General features: G+C 35.0%; 1 protein-coding gene across 1 annotated transcript; it reads left to right on the top strand.

Moving 5' to 3' along the window:
* Positions 1 to 2,458: 2,458 nt before the first annotated feature.
* Positions 2,459 to 4,292, top strand: LOC145627969 (protein FAR1-RELATED SEQUENCE 5-like). Its single transcript, XM_081680310.1, has 2 exons — positions 2,459 to 3,480; positions 3,824 to 4,292. The coding sequence occupies exons 1-2, from the start codon at positions 2,459 to 2,461 to the stop codon at positions 4,290 to 4,292; spliced, it is 1,491 nt and encodes a 496-aa protein (XP_081536436.1).
* The last annotated feature ends 13,242 nt before the right edge of the window (positions 4,293 to 17,534 follow it).

Below are 17,534 nucleotides of genomic sequence, written 5' to 3'. Positions count from 1 at the left end.
TAATAATAATAATTGACTGGCTAAGTCGTATCACCTAATCAAAAGTAATTCCTAAAACCACTAACTAATAATAGATAGGGAAGTAGGGTCGAATCCACAGGGAAACAATGTTCTTTTATTTCTAATAAATTAATATAATCTAAATTATTAAAGTAACCAATTTATTATTATTATGAGAAAACTAAACTACGAAGATTAAAAGTGGGGAAGAATAAAAGTAGGGAGAAATAAATAAATAAAAAGTCTAGGGTCATAGGTTCACCAATAATTAATATTCCAGGATAAAACATAACAATCAATTAATTATCAATGTAAAAATTAACCAGATTATAAAGGGCTTTCGCTACGTATTACAATAACAGAATTAATCTACCAGTATTAAATCGCATCTCTCAAATCTTGACTTAACCATTTATAAATTAACTTGCCTATTGAAACTAAGCCTAAACATCAATTCTCATCTCTCGAATCTCGAATTAATATTGCATAACTCATACAATTAAACCAGTGCTAATCTAATTGCATAACATTAAATTAATCAATAGGAAATTTCTCTAAAACATTAACAATCAACAATAATAAATCATCCCTTCATATTAATCATGGATCCCCACAAATCCTAGAATTAAACTACTCGTGCATAATTAAAATTAAACTAATCAAAGAGATCAAATTAAGCATGATTAAAAGCACTAATGCAAACTCAAAGAAAGCATTATTAAAGAAAACTAAGAAAGGCAACTAGAATAAAACTAAGTAAAAGCATTAATTAATGCTAAAAAAATGGAAGTAATGAAAACTAATCAATTATGAAAGTAACAAAACGAAGATTGAAATTACCTAACTAATGAAAACTATAATCATAAAACTAAAGTGCGTAAGAGTAAAATAAAACACAACTTAACTTTCTAAGCAAAACATTAAAAAACTAATACCAAGTATAAAGCTGCGGAACAAAAACTAAAGACTAAAAGAATTAATCTGACCCCCTAAAATTTGCCTACTAATGGGCCTTTTATACTACATATATAACCCACAAAAAACAAACGAGTAACTGACAAACAGCTGCAAATTATAATATGCACCCTTGTGCACACAGAACTACGTGCACCACCAATAGGGCGCTGCCACGTAGCTGCTGCTTTCCTAGCTATTTCTTTCCTTATATTTGCAACGTTTTTCCGGCGTTCTTTCCTTATTTCTCCATTTTTCATTTTCAATTATCATTCGAAATTTTTCTCTCGTCGATTTTCTCTCTCCTCTAGTTTTCTCTCATCAATTTTCTCTCTCAGTTACTTTCTCTTTCGATTAATTCAGTGCTCTTCTCACCATTGTTGATTGCTCTATTCTTCCCTATTGTTCTTCAATCTTGTTTTTGCCATGGATTTGATTTCTGTGCCTGAAGTTCTTGAGAATGGAGGTAAGATTTCTGAATTTGATTAATTTTCGTTAATTAGGTTTTTTCAATGTGATTTTTGAGCAACTTTTAATTATTGCTAATTATTTGAAGTTATAATTATCGTTTGTTTTTAATTCATTGTATAATTAGATTTTATTTAGTTGCTTATATTTGAGACGAGAATGTGATTTTTTATTTTATAGTTATTAGGTTTATTATTTTCTTGAATATGATTCTGAACATTGAATAATTTTTAGTTTTAATTAGTTGTATTTTCTATTGATTAATTGATGAACTAATCAAACTATTGATCTATTATTTTTAATCTTCTGTAATTTTTGATTAGATTTTGATTAATATGATTCTGCAGTAGTATTATAATAATTTGTCATGATTTTCATCATTTGTTGATTAATCTGTTCATTAATTCTTGATTTTGAACTTACGCCTCTTTTGATTTCTTGCTGAACAATTTATGTCCAGAATTTGATAGATATACGTATGTTTTGTTCAAAGTGTTTTGAATTTGATTTCCGATTTATGAATTTTGATATGATTTTGAACATTGCATAATATTTAGGTTTAATTAGTTGTATTATTCAATTTATTAATTGATGAACTAATTAAATTATTGATCAATTTACGATTAGCTTCTGGAATTTGTTTAAGATACTTTGATTTCTTATTGTATTTTATTAATTTGTGATGAATTTTATCATTTTTTGATGAATTTAATGAATATTATTTGTTTATAATTTGTATTAGTCGTATTATTAGTAGTTTAAATATATTATGAACACTGTCATGTTTTTTTTTTAATCTTTATTTTATTTTATTGAACCTTTGATCCTGTATATTTTTTAATATAGAATTGTACAAGTAATTATGAACATCTTATCCTTTTATTTAAACTTTGTTCTTTTATTTTTGAACTATAATAATGTTTGTTATGCATTTTGTTTGTTTATTGCAGTTTATAAGTATGAAGTTGTTTATAAGGAAAGTGAAAAGTCTGAATTGTAGTGGAAACAAGTCAACAGTGATGCGGAGGCATATGAAATGTATAATGATTATGCATTTCGGCATGGATTTAGTATTAGGAAAGGGAAAGTTCGATATGTTGGTACTATAAGTGTTTGGAGAGGCAGAAATTATGTATGTTCAAATGCTGGTTTGAAGGATACTTCTTCCAAGGTGCCTAGGAAGTATTCTAAGTTGGATTACCGTACATGTTGTGAAGCTTACATTGATTTTGTTATTGATGAGAAAGGTGTTTGGATTGCTGTTAAACACAATATGGATCACAATCATGCTATGATACCTGTTGAGAAAAGACATCTCCTTAGGTCTCAAAGGAAAATGCAAGGTGAGCATTTGAAGTTCATAAGTACTATGAAGGCTAGTGGGGTTAGGGTTACAGATTCTCTTCGTGCTTTGAGGAAAGAAGTTGGTGGATCTCCTAATCTATGCTACACTGTTACTGATGTTTACAATGCTTTAGCTACTGAAAAAGCCGGCAGATTAGAAGGTGGTGATTGTAATGCTTTGATCAAGTCTTTTGCTGCAAGACAAGCCAAAGAGAGTGACTTTTATTATGAGTTTGAGGTTGATGGAAATCATGCCCTTTGTAGTGTATTTTGGAGGGATGGAAGAATGCGAAGGGATTATGAAGCTTTTGGTGATTTGATGGTGTTCGATAGCACCTATAGAACTAACAAATATGGCATGATTTGTGCCCCTTTTGTTGGTATGAATCATCATTGTAATAATGTCATGTTTGGAATGGGTTTTGTTCTTGATGAAAAGACCAGCAGTTTTGTATGGTTGTTTGAGGCTTTTATGAGATCTATGGGAGGATGTCGAGACCCCATAACCTTAATGACTGATCAAGCCCCTTCAATTGCTACAGCAATTCGACAAATTTTTCAAAGCACTCGGCACCGTTTGTGCACTTGGCACCTTGGTGAGAATTCAAAGACTAATATAGGAGGACTTAGAATATTAAAAGGGTTTCCAGAAGTATTCGATTATTTGCTTAAGTACTGTGAAAGTCCTGCTGAATTTGAACATTACTGGCCAAGGTAAGCTTTCTTTAATATTATTTGAACCTTTTAGTTTATGTTTTGAACTTTTTTGTTTGATATCTGAACTATTACATTTACATATTTGCGGACTTAATTTTATTGAATTTAACCTGATTTGTTTCTTTTTGAACATTAATTTTATATATTTGAATTGAATGTATTAAGTTTTGAACCTTTCTTTAAATATGAACTACTTATTATTTATTTTCAACAATTTTACTTTTCATGTTTAACAAGTGTATGTGAATAGTATTATTTATGTTTTGAACTTTTGTTGCTGTAATTTGAACAACTATATTATCATTTTGTTTATTGATTTGTTGTTTTTTGTTTTTAATAGAATGATGACAAAATACAAGTGTTCAGAAAATGATTGGTTAAATCACTTGTATGATATCAATGAGAAATGGTGTCCTGCTTATTCAAAAGATTATTTTTCGGGTGGAGTTTTGTCATCCCAAAGGAGTGAAACAACAAATCATTTTATTTCCAATAGATTGAATAAAACAGATGGTTTGAGTGACTTTTATAGTACTTTTCTTGATGTTATATCAGAGTGGAGGAGTAAAGAAAGTAAGCAAGATTTCCGTCTTTTGAGGGGTAACCGTCATCTTGCAGTAGCTAATGTTCGTTTGCTCATACACGCTAGGGAGATTTATACTATTTCCGTGTATGTGGTATTTGAGGATCAATTTGCGATAGGTATTTCATGTTGTCAAGAGCGAAAGCATGAAGATGATGAGACTATTTGTTATTATGTTTGGAGGCCAAATAAGGACATTATAAGGCATGAAGTTACTTATGAGTAATTCACCTTTAACATCAATTGCACTTGTAAGTATTGGAGTGAGATGGGGTTGTTATGTGGACACTATCTTCGTATATATAATATTCATTGTGTTCAAAAAATACCAGAACAGTATATAGTGAAGAGGTGGACTAAGAAGCCTATGTGTAGTCATGTGTTTGATGAAGAGACATGTGAAGATGTTAAAGTTGTTCTTCTGCTGTTTGGAGAGTTCAAATGGTTAGGAAGTATGTTCAGTTAGTGACATCATGTCAAGAAGATCTTTTAGCAAGAAATGAAGTTGAGTATACTTTTCAAATGTTACGTGAAAAGGTGGAAAGTGTGATGGGTCCAATTCATATTGATGATGTTGAAGTTGGTGAAGAAGCTAAAAAAGAAGGTGATGAAGAAGGGTTCATAAACAATCCAAAAATAGCTAGGAAAAAGGGTGAGAGAAACTACAGGCCAAAGAGTACTGTTGAGAAAGCATGTAATAAAGCTAAGAGTTGGAAAAAGAAAGTACATAAATACAAAGACGAAGCCAGAGCTACTGTCCAAAAATTGGTTGTTGAGGTAATTTTGAACCTCTTTTCTTTTTATCTGAACTTTTTATTTTTATTTTTTTTTATTGAATAGTTTATAATTTTTTAAAATTTTGTAGGTTTTAAATGATGATGGAGATCCTTTGGTTTATTCACATCCAACAACACAAGGACCAAATCTCTCTGTACTTTCTAAGAAAAAGAATGTTCAATGTAAAAATAGTAAAGCTACAACCAATGCTTCTCATTCATCATCAGCAAATGTAAGTATTTTTTGAATATTTTAATTGTCTTTTTTGAACTGTTTTGTATTATATATGTTTAATTTCATTTTTATTTTTAGGTTTTTGGTGACGGGTTCAGAACTGGTTCTCAAGCTTAAAATGGAAAAGGATTAAAAAATAGTAACCCTTCAACTAAATCTACTCAGCAATCTTCAGCTAATGTAATTATTATTTTTCTTTTTAACTTTTGTTGTTATACTTTTGAACTTTTTATATTATATTTTGAACGTGTAAATTTTGTAGGTGTTTGAAGGTGAATCATCCAACAATTTTCCAAGCTCTAATTCTTCTCAGCCATCCTCATCTAAAGCTTCAAATACCTTTTCAATAAATAATGTTCAGCCTTCCTCTGGAAATATGTCAAGATCTACTCATTCACCTTTTTCAAATGTAATTTTTTTATTGAACTTTTTTAAGTTTTTCTTGAATTTGTGTTTTATTATTCTAAATTAACTTGAATTTTCTGTAGGTTTTTGGTCATCAAGCTTCAACTAATTCTTCTCAGGCATCCTCATCAAAAGCTTCAAATTCTTTTCCAACAACTAAGCCACCTTTATCAAATGTAATTTTTTTGCTGAACTTTTTGAGGTTGTTTTTGAACTTTTCCGTTTAGATTCTTGTAAACACCTAAAAATGTCTCCCCAAAACCAAACCCGATGATGAACAACCTTTCACCGCCACTATTGGTCGGGTTCAGTATTTAATCCCGAGAGTGCTTAAAAATCGTATTTGATTAAATTCGTATTTTTGAACAGTCCATGGATTAGTCTTGATGTTTGGTAAAATCATAGTTTTAATTTCAGCCCAAATTTATTATTTAATTCTAGCCCAAACCTTTTTTTTTATTTTATTGTTTTATTATTTATTTTAAGTCCAAACCTTTTACTTATTTTATTTACTTATTTTCTTATTTTAGCCCAAATAACAATAAATCAGAAAAAAGCCCGAAATTATCAATCGACACTTAAAATGCTGAACGAAATTAGGGTTAAAAATGAATTTAGACAGAAAAGCGGACTAAAAATTCCCGCGTCACGGCAACGGTCCACCGTGTCACGGAAAAATTTCCCGTCTGACGGTGGGGTTCCCCGTGACACGGGACACCTGCTGTGACACGGGGGTTTCCGTGTCCTTTCCGCGTAAACCCTTAACGCGTTTTCTCTCCCGTTCAGCAAATATTTCTCGCGTCACACAAAAGTGCACCGTGTCACGGGAATGTTTCCCGTCTGACGGTGGGATTTCCCGTGTCACGGTACACTTTGCCGTGTCGCGAGATACTTTTTTTAGGGTTTTTATCATTTTAGGGTTCCGTGTGTTCCCTCAACACATTTTCTCTATAAATACCCCCTTATTTCTGATGTACGGGGCATTAATTAATTCTCTATTTTTCTCTCTTCTATGCTCTAGCCTAAACACTAGCCTATCCTTCTTCTTCTTTCAAAATTCCTTCTTCAAGCACTCCCAGGAGTCCATACTTTACTCGTGGTTCTGTTCTTAAGCCAAGGCGTGAAAGGTAGAACTATTTGAGGGTTTGGCCCCAAATCAATCCTACTTAATTTGATTTAATTTAATTGTTGTTTTATTATTATTTCCTTGAAGTTACTAACTCGTTTATTATTTTGTAGTTGCATGCAAACAGAATCAAAGTAAGAATTATGTTCCTTTTATTTCTATTATTTTTCTAACGATTTTGTATTGTTAGAATTATTGTTAAATTGCTTCCAATATTAATGTTTATTCTATTGTTTTTTATGATCACTATATTGCATGTTTAAAGGGAATATGTAATTGAAAATCACGCCTAATAAGATAATTTGGACAACCGGTTTAGGTTCCCTTTTAATATTGTTATTAAATCAAGTGATCACCAATATTTTAGAATAATATGTTGCATTAATATTCAACAAATTTAGCTTAATAATAGATTGGAGCAAATTGAATCTTTGTTTGTATGCCTTTGAGATCGCAGGAATGCTTTTCACTATAAGAATCGAGTAGAGGCCAATACGGGCGAATGTGACTCCATGACTCACTTCGTACCATCATCCCCGATCCTCTTTTCGTGGTTCCGAACCATATGGAGTTAGTAATCTCATGGATTATGAATGGGGTGTAACCTTCACGGGTCAATCGTTGTTGTCTATCGTTGTCCCTTATCGTGGTTGCCTTTTTATGATCCGTGAACGGTTTACAAGTTCCTTAAAAACTTGTTGGCGGCTCCCTACTTTCCTTGTCCCTAATGGTAAATGTCAATTCCCACTTCCTATGAGTGCCAAGCATATTCACCACATGCTTTAATGTAGGCGCACTTTGAGCGACGCCTACAATTTGGCGACTCCACTGGGGAGGATTCTTGGTTATTTATCGATTTGAGTGATCGATATTTAATTAAGATGAGTGGATGAGACTTGAAAGATTCTTGAAAAATATTCATGTGATTAATTTGGCATTTTTGCATATGCATAGACATTTTAACGTCGCATTTAGGTCTGTCCCGTAGGAAAAATTGAATAACTTGATTGCGTACGAAGGAAAACAGGGCACCAGTCAGATTTTCTAACTGCCGTGCCACGACAAAATCTGCCGTGTCACGGTACAATGCACCGTCTGACGGTGTGCCGTACCGTGGCACGGGAATCTTTGCCGTGTCACGGCAGTCCTAAAATAGGTCCGGTGGCGTATTTTCTCTTCTCACAGTCAACTTCCTTCGATTTTTCTGAAAAAACGTGTGTGTTCTACATACGTCTTAGCCCCGGGGGATTTAAGCTCTATCAACCCAAAAACGCTCATGGCAATAAGGGTTCATCCGAGTTATAAAATCCACCCAAACCATGGAGTCGAGTCCGATTTCATCACGAACTCGCGGAGCCGCCCGTTGGCATACACCCTCAAGGGAGGCTGCCTTGCTAACGCGTCCAAACTCTTAACCATGGTACCCTATTGACACCAAATAAACTTGACCATAGTCGAACATAGAACTTGACCTTAGGTTGCGAACTATTCTTTGCATCATTGTGCCTACGTGTTTTATGTTTGGTCGTTTTGATCCTAACCTTAACGATTTTTCTTTGTCTATGATGGATTATTTTATGACTAACGATTGCCAATGGACCGTACTCACTTAGTAATTAGCAAAAAAAAAAAAAAAAAAAGGGGAGGGGTTGCCGTGACACGGGACTGTCCACCGTGTCACGGCACAGTCCACCGTGGTGCGGTGGACCTGCAGCAAAAAAAAAAAAAGGTCTGCCACGCCACGGGAAACTCTACCGTGTCACGGCAAATTTCCACCATGACACGATGGATTTCCAAAAAAAAAAAAATTCCCGTGCCACGTCAGCATCCACCGTGGCACGGGAATGTTTACCGCGCCACGGGAAACTCTACCGTATCACGGCAAATTTCCACCGTGACACGGTGGATTTCCAAAAAAAAAAATCCCGTGTCACGTCAGCATCCACCGTGTCATGGGAATGTTTACCGTGGCACGGGAAAGTTCACCGTGTCACGGCAATTTCCACCGTGTCACGGTGGATTTCCCAAAAAAAAAAACCACCGCGTCACGGCAATTTGTACCGTGACACGGTACAGTTTCCCGTGTCACGGTGCCCTTGAAATAAGTCCAGTCAAGTCTTCCGTGTTAATTTGGTCCTCGCGTCAGTCATTTTGGTTATTGTTCACATGTCTAGCCATACGATCATACCACGAGTCTTATAACATCACTTAGTCACTCACGAGTCAAGTATAGTCCACACACTTTCTTTATGTTCCAAATCGAGTCGTGCACCAGGTCGTTTATGATCGTATACTAGGTTCATGCACCCTTTTTTCGTCATAATAAAAAATGAGTGGAGTTTTCTCACCTGTTTTGCAAATGTCTATTTTTTTTCCTTCCTTTCCTATCTTGAGCAATGAGTCAAACAATTAAGTATATTATTTTATTTCACAGTACTTGGTCAAGGAACAGGGATAGAATTATACGGTTCGAGTCATTATCGCAATAATCTATCAGATCTAATAGGCGTTCAAAGAGAACTTTTCCATCTCCACATTACTTATCACCTTTCAATGGCCACTAAAGAAGACATTGAGAAAATCAACAAATCTATCAAGGCACTGTCTTCCATGATGCAAACCCTTACCACTAGGGTCACTACCATGGAACAAAACAAGGTCATTGTTTCCACCCTTGACAAACTGAAGGAACAAATGAGTAAGATTTCTGAGGATTTCACTTATGTGGAACGGCCTCCCACTCCTTTGGATGTGAAGGACAGACTCCCTGAAAAGTTCTCCACTGCTGATATTCCAAAGTTTAAGCCTATTGACAATCCAATATTCCATTTGAAGGCGTTCTCTGCAACCATGGCTCTTAAGGGATTGGACGTAACACTCTTCCCTACGGTGTTTCTTCTCTCCTTAGAAAATGCTTGCCAACAATGGTTTTATTCCTTAGATGCCAAGCATACTGCGACTTGGCAAGATGTCACCGACAGTTTCATGAATCGTTACAAGTGTAACATTCAAACCAAAACTTCTGAACGTGAACTCTCCATTCTCAAACAGAAAGAGAATGAAGGCTTCATCGCTTACCTGAACAGGTGGAGGGAAACAACTTCACTCTTGGTAGATCCTCCCAAAGAAAGAGAGATGGTTCGCCTCTTTATTCAAAATCTGACTCATAAATATAGGGAACATCTCAAATTTCTTCCACTGAACACTTTCGAAGCTGTATACGACATCGGCATCAATATCGAGGATGAGCTAATAAAGACTGCTGGTAGTAACAATAATAACACTTGGAAAAACAAGAAGAACGACCATCCTTCTTCTTCGTCTTCTAAGCACGAAAATACTACCAACAATATAAGCCAAGTTGATATCAATGAAGTGTTAGCTCTTGATGCTCCATTGCCCAAGAAGAAAAGAACTTACACTCCTTTAGGAATGACTTATGATGCGGCCTTTTATCGCCTTTACGGTCAAGGCTTGATCACACCTATTGGGCCATTTACAGAGCCAAACCTGAAGAAAGGAGCGCCAAATGGAATCCCAATGTCCATTGCAAGTACCATCAAGGAAGGGGCCACACTACGGAGCAATGTTGGAATTGAAGGACGTCATTCAAGACTTGATGGATGCAAACAAACTTCCTGTCCCTCCAGGCGGCAAGAAATAATGAATACAAGGCGCACAGATCCTTCATGCAAGATTTCATAATTTCTTTCTTTATCATTCATCTCCATTCCCCCATTCATGTCTAGCATAGGTTTTCCACTTTGAATTTTTATATGTTTCATGTGTTTCGTTCACCTTTTCCATTAATAAAATGAGCAATTTTCCTTTACATCTCGATCATAGAATTTTTCATTCATTCATTCCCAAAAAAAAAAAAAAAAAAAATCAATTACCGAACTAAACCCAAGGTACACCAATGACTTGAGGCACCTTTGCAACCCTGTCATTCCCCGTTAACCGTTCAATCACATTCCATTTCTTCATCAACTATTTTAAGCCTCGTCTAACGTTTGGCCTTCATTTCTTCAACCCACATTCACTTAACCCTAGGATTGGAAGATGTGTAATTGTATAACATTCAAAAAGCAAGTAAAAAAAAAGCAGCAAAGCAACAATAAAAACAATGTCTAAAGGAAAGTGTTCCAATGTCTTTGATACGAACACGTCTCGAATTGCGTCTCTTATCGAGTGCTTGGTACCGTGCCTGAGAAACATGAATGTTAAGTGAGTGATGGACCGCATGATCTGAGATTGCCTACATTGATTCAAAAGGAAAAAAAAATATATATATATACATATATAGAAGCAAAAAAAAATGTTGAAAATAAACTTGCAAAATTCAAAATTTTCAAATTCAAAATTACACATCTTGGGGATTCTCTCGAGTCTTGAGCCTTTTATCCCTTTCTCCCTTAAACCATCAACTTAACCACATTACAACCCATGAAAGACCTCTTTGAGGTGTACATACACTTGTGCAAAGTTCGGCTAGAGCTACGTTGGCCTGATTCCTAACGGATACGTAGGCAACCTCACATCGAGGTGCGGCCACATTCACATTCATATCTATGCTTGATCGAGTTAAAGAATATCCAATTCTTACCCCTACCCATTTAGAGCGAGACATGGGGGCTTGAACCCGCATCATTTAGCCTATATAGCCTAAAGATTCCCTCTTCTCACATATATTTCCATCGCCATAACCCTTGCAGCCAGCCTTGGTATAACTTTCGCACACTTCACTCACACATCCATATCCATATCAATCATCCTTCCCTTTAAGATCCCTTATCATGAAATCTTGTTTCAACACTGTGCACGCTCCATCATTTTCAAGACAACATTCATTAGAAGAAACGTTGTATACTTGCTTAGCTTCCTGACCTAAGCAATATTCATTGTTTCACGCATCGCATATTGTGTTGAGAAACATTTATATATCAATGATTTTTAATCATACAAAGAATATCGTGATTAGCTCCTTGACCTAAGCAACGATCATTATGCAATAATTACTTCATCTGTATATGTGCTTATTAGCTTCCAGACCTAAGTGACGTTCAAGATCGTTTCTTTACACCATATATGATGCATAGCTCCACGACCTAAGTTCATTCATCGTGTCACATGATGTAATTGTCCTTAGCCTCCTAGCCTAAGGACATGCATTATGCATACATTACTTTCAAGAAAAGCAATTCAATCCATGTGATTCATTTTGTCTTGCTCAACGAGGAAGTTCAAAACTTCTTTCCTATTTTCGCGTCTTTTCTTTTGGGGAAGTTTAAAAAAAAAAAACTTTTCAAAATTTTCTCATCGAGGAAAGTTCAAAAATAAAATTTCATTTTTCACGTCTTTCTTTTTCGGGAGAAAGTCGGTACCCTCCACTCATCTCATGACAAAAATGATGGAAAATTTTTGCTTTTGCATTTTCGGTTGTTTGTGTCTGCACACACACACTCAAACTACACACACACAATCACAAGTCATACTCATGTCATGTCATGTCGTGTCAAGTCAAACTTGGTCAAGTCAGTTGGTCAAGTCAATCATAATGTATACGGGTCCCTTGGCAAATTTTATTTTGCAGGTCTCATCTACAGCCCACGTCCGGGGACAAGCGGACCATTTACAGCCCACGTCCGGGGACAAGCGGACCATTTACAACCAGCCCACATCCGGGGACAAGCGGACCATCTATAGCCCATGTCCGGGGACAAGCGAACCATCTACAGCCCACGTCCGAGGACAAGCGGACCATCTACAACCCACATCCGGGGACAAGCGGACCATTTACATTCCACGTCCGGGGACAAGCGGACCATTTACAACCAGCCCACGTCTGGGGACAAGCGGACCATCTATAACACACGTCCGGGGACAAGCGGACCATCTACAACCCACGTCCGGGGACAAGCGGACCATTTACAACCCACGTCCGGGGACAAGTGGACCATTTACAACCAGCCCACGTCCGGGGACAAACGTACCATCTACAACCCACGTCCGGGGACAAGCGAACCATTTACAGCCCACGTCCGGGGACAAGCGGACCATCTACATCCCACGTTCGGGGACAATCGAACCACCATCATTTCACGACGCAAAGTTCTCGATACACAGAGACTTGCAATCTCATCATCTGTCGACTTTCCTCAAGCATGGAAAGTATTATCCGGTGTATTTCTTCAAGCATAGAAAACCGCCAAATTCATATGTCGGCTTTCCTCAAGCATGGAAAGTATCATCTGGTAGATTTCTTCAAGCTTAGAAAGTTACCAAATTCATCAGTCGGCTTTGCTCAAGCATGGAAAGGGTTTCAACAAACGTCATCCGGTGGATTCCTTCAAGCATAGGAAGCTGCCAAACTCATTTGTCACTGATACACTGGTGCCAGATACGTATTCTATCCTTTTACTCTTTTATCTGTGGAATTAACATTTTTCTGCAGGTATCGGCGTATACAGAGTGGTTTAGGATCGCAGAACGTCTTAAATCATTCTCCGTCCCTATCGACTACTTTGACTATTGTTTTCGAAACTGACGTTTCTACAAACTCAGTCCAAAGTGGGGGCTTCTGTAGACACCTAAAAATGTCTCCCCAAAACCAAACCCGATGATGAACAACCTTTCACCGCCACTATTGGTCGGGTTCAGTATTTAATCCTGAGAGTGCTTAAAAACCGTATTTGATTAAATTCATATTTTTGAACAGTCCATGGATTAGTCTTGATGTTTGGTCAAAGCATAGTTTTAATTTCAGCCCAAATTTATTATTTAATTCTAGCCCAAACCTTTTTTATTTTATTTTATTGTTTTATTATTTATTTTAAGCCCAAACCTTTTACTTATTTTTATTTACTTATTTTCTTATTTTAGCCCAAATAACAATAAATCAGAAAAAAGCCCGAAATTATCAATCGACACTTAAAATGCTGAACGAAATTAGGGTTAAAAATGAATTTAGACGGAAAAGCGGACTGAAAATTCCCGCGTCACGGCAACAGTCCACCGTGTCACGGGAAACTTTCCCGTCTGACGGTGGGGTTCCCCGTGACACGGGACACCTGATGTGACACGGGGGTTTCTGGTCCTTTCCGCGTAAACCCTTAACGCTTTTTCTCTCTCGTTCAGCAAATATTACCCGCGTCACACAAAAGTGCACCATGTCACGGGAATGTTTCCCGTTTGACGGTGGGATTTCCCGTGTCACGGTACACTTTGCCGTGCCGCGGGATACTTTTTTAGGGTTTTTATCATTTTAGGGTTCCGTGTGTTCCCTCAGCACATTTTCTCTATAAATACCCCCTTATTTCTGATGTACGGGGCATCAATTAATTCTCTATTTTTCTCTCTTCTATGCTCTAGCCTAAACACTAGCCTACCCTTCTTCTTCTTTCAAAATTCCTTCTTCAAGCACTCCCAGGATTCTATACTTTACTCGTGGTTCTGTCCTTAAGCCAAGGCGTGAAAGGTAGAACTGTTTGAGGATTTGGCCCCAAATCAATCCTACTTAATTTAATTTAATTTAATTATTGTTTTATTATTATTTCCTTGAAGTTTCTAACTCGTTTATTATTTTGTAGTTGCAAGCAAACAGAATCAAAGTAAGAATTATGTTCCTTTTATTTCTATTATTTTTCTAACGATTTTTTTATTGTTAGAATTATTGTTAAATTGCTTCCAATATTAATGTTTATTATATTGTTTTTTATGATAACTATATTGCATGTTTAAAGGGAATATGTAATTGAAAATCATGCCTAATAAGATAATTTGGACAACCGGTTTAGGTTCCTTTTTAATCTTGTTATTAAATCAAGTGATCACCAATATTTTAGAATAATATGTTGCATTAATATTCAACCAATTTAGCTTAATAATAGATTGGAGCAAATTGAATCTTTGTTTGTATGCCTTTGAGATCGCAGGAATGCTTTTCACTATAAGAATCGAGTAGAGGCCAATACGGGCGAATGTGACTCCATGACTCACTTCGTACCATCATCCCCGATACTCCTTTCGTGGTTCCGAACCATATGAAGTTATTAATCTCATGGATTATGAATGGGGTGTAACCTTCACGGGTCAATCGTTGTTGTTTATCGTTGTCCCTTATCGTGGTTGCCTTTTTATGATCCGTGAACGGTTTACAAGTTCCTTAAAAACTTGTTGGCGGCTCCCTACTTTCCTTGTCCCTAATGGTAAATGTCAATTCCCACTTCCTATGAGTGCCAAGCATATTCACCACATGCTTTAACGTAGGCGCACTTCGAGCAACGCCTACAATTCTGAACTATCTTTAATTTTCTGTAGGTCTTTGGTCTTCGAACTTCAACTAATTTTCCAGCGAGTGTTGCTCAGTCTTCTTCAAGAAATGTATGTTTTTCTTGATTTTTCTTTTATATATTTTGAACTTCTTTTTTTATTATTGATCTTTTGTTATTTTTGTAGGTTTTTGAAGGTCAATTATCCAATAATTTTTCAGGTCCTAATTCTTCTCAACCATCAGCATCAAAAGCTTCAAAAACCATTCCAAGAACAAATGCTCAGCCTTCCTCTGTAAATTTAACCTCTTTACTGTTAACATTATTGACATTTTTTAAAGATAATTTATTAACATGTGTGTGTGTATATATTATATGTTTTTAGGTATGTGGATCTCAAGCTAAAAATACAAAATCTTTCTCAAGAGATACTCAGCCATCTTTATCAAATGTAATTTTTATATTGAATTGATAAATGTTATTTTTGAACTATTCTCCTTAAATTATGAACTAACCTTAATTTTCTCTAGGTTCATGGTCATCAAGCTTCAACTAATTTTCCAGCAACTGGTTCTCAGTCTTCTGCAAGAAATGTAACTTTTTTACTGAATTTTCTTTAATTTAATTTGAACTGTTACATTATAATCTGAACTATATATTTTTATTTTAGGTCTCAAGTGGTTATTAGGCTAAAAAAAGGAAAGTATCTGAAGTGAATCATAACAGAAGTTTTCGATATGAAACTAGTAAATGGGATCAAGTAAGTGTGAACATTTTCTTCTTTATTTTGTATTATTGTTTTTTTTGTATGAATTTTGTTTTGTTTTTTTGTTTATTTTTTTATTTTTTATCGTTCTTTTAATTTTTGTGTTTTTAGTATTTTGATGCTGGTCGCAATGCAAGGAATGAAGGGTCTTGTGCTTCTTGATCTTCTAATGTTTCAAATTATAATGCAATGTTATCAATGTTTGACAAGACAAGTAATTCATAGGTTTTGAATATATTTGAACATTTTGTCATAGGTTTACAATATGTAATAATATTCAAATGCTTATTAATTTTCAATATATATGAAAAATTTTGCATTATAATTTTATTGTTATAATTTTTTAATCAAAATAAATATTGACAAACATATTTTATAAAATGAACTACTACAGTTTAATATTTGAACACAAGGTTAATGTCAACATTTACTACAAATATTACATACTTATGTCAATCTCAATCCAAATTAAAAATTTAAACAACATTTGTCTTCATCAAACTTCAAATTCAAACAATTTACATAAAATCACTGTCTCTTGAAATGTCAATAAACCTAAATATCAATTATCTTCCATTCTTCTTCTTGCTGCCATTTTCACTCTGTATCCTTCTTTGTTGGTGGGGCTTAATATTATTTCTGAAAAATATTGCACTCTAAGCTTCCTTATTTGATCAACCTGAACATGCACCCCGAAATTATATAATTATGAACACTATATAAAATTTCTTGAACATAAAAAGAAAACATTTGAACAGTATTTTTGAAACTCACATTATTTTCTTTCAAATCACAATTCCATTCTACCAAAGGCTCTGTTGTGTATGTTTCCATATGTTTCATCACGTAAACACCACAATTTTTATGATCCAAATTGCTTCTCCATTTCATCTTGATCAAATCAGTCTTGAAACTTAAGACTCTAGCAATATCACTTCCTGTATAATCCTTTGTTCGCATAAAATATGCAAAAGCTTCTAGCTGTAAAACATAATAACATACTTTTTGAACATCTCAACTCAATTTACTGAACACAGTCTAAGAACAAATTGAATAAAAAATAATTTAGTACTTTACCATTTTTTGAGGATTATCTTCATATTTAGTAGATGCTTTGACATTCATTGGAAGCTTCCTGGTGTCAATCAAATCAATTGTTCCATTGTACATGTTTATACATAGCAAGTAGAAGTGCTTAAATGCAGGCACAGGAAACAAGAATTCCCTATATTTTTTTATGTTGGTGATACCACTATTTGTCATTTCATAGTTCAGTCTATCTGCAAACTTCTCATGTCTTTCTTCTTTTGTGGTGTTCACACTTTTACCCATGTCTGTGCACACAATCAACTGCAATTAACCATTCAAATAATGAACAGTTATTATAAAAATAATGAAGACTGAACAAAATGTACTGAACAGTTTGTAGAAAAATATTAAATATGGTTTATTTAAGAATATTGAATATATATTTTCTTACGTATGGCATTGTGGAGAAGTAAATGCTATGTTTTTTGCCTTGGTGTTCAGAATATGAGCCCAAGCATCGATAACTGCATTGTCGACCTCTTCATCTGTTCCAAGTGTCCTCATTTCTTCCCTGTTGACACTATTTTCTCCATCATGGTACAGTAATTCACTGCCAATACAAGAAAAAAAAATAATAACAAACTAAGTTAAGCTTCATTTTATTATTTGACTATATAAATAAATATCTGAACAAAGTAAATTAATTTTTGAACAATGAAATTATATTAGAGACTGACTCATTAGGACCTTCACTGAATGCATAATCAGATAAAGTTGCTTGCATTGCACTAACATTTTTGAACAAATTCACATATTTAATCATGAATGGGGATTTTAGACAAGCTGGCAATTTTGTAACTT

Source organism: Chenopodium album, chromosome 4 (genome assembly GCF_948465745.1).
Source record: "Chenopodium album chromosome 4, dcCheAlbu1.1, whole genome shotgun sequence".
Classification (NCBI taxonomy): domain Eukaryota; kingdom Viridiplantae; phylum Streptophyta; class Magnoliopsida; order Caryophyllales; family Amaranthaceae; genus Chenopodium; species Chenopodium album.
The sequence above is the reverse complement of the archived record's forward strand: the minus strand, read 5'-3'. Positions and strand labels throughout refer to the sequence as shown.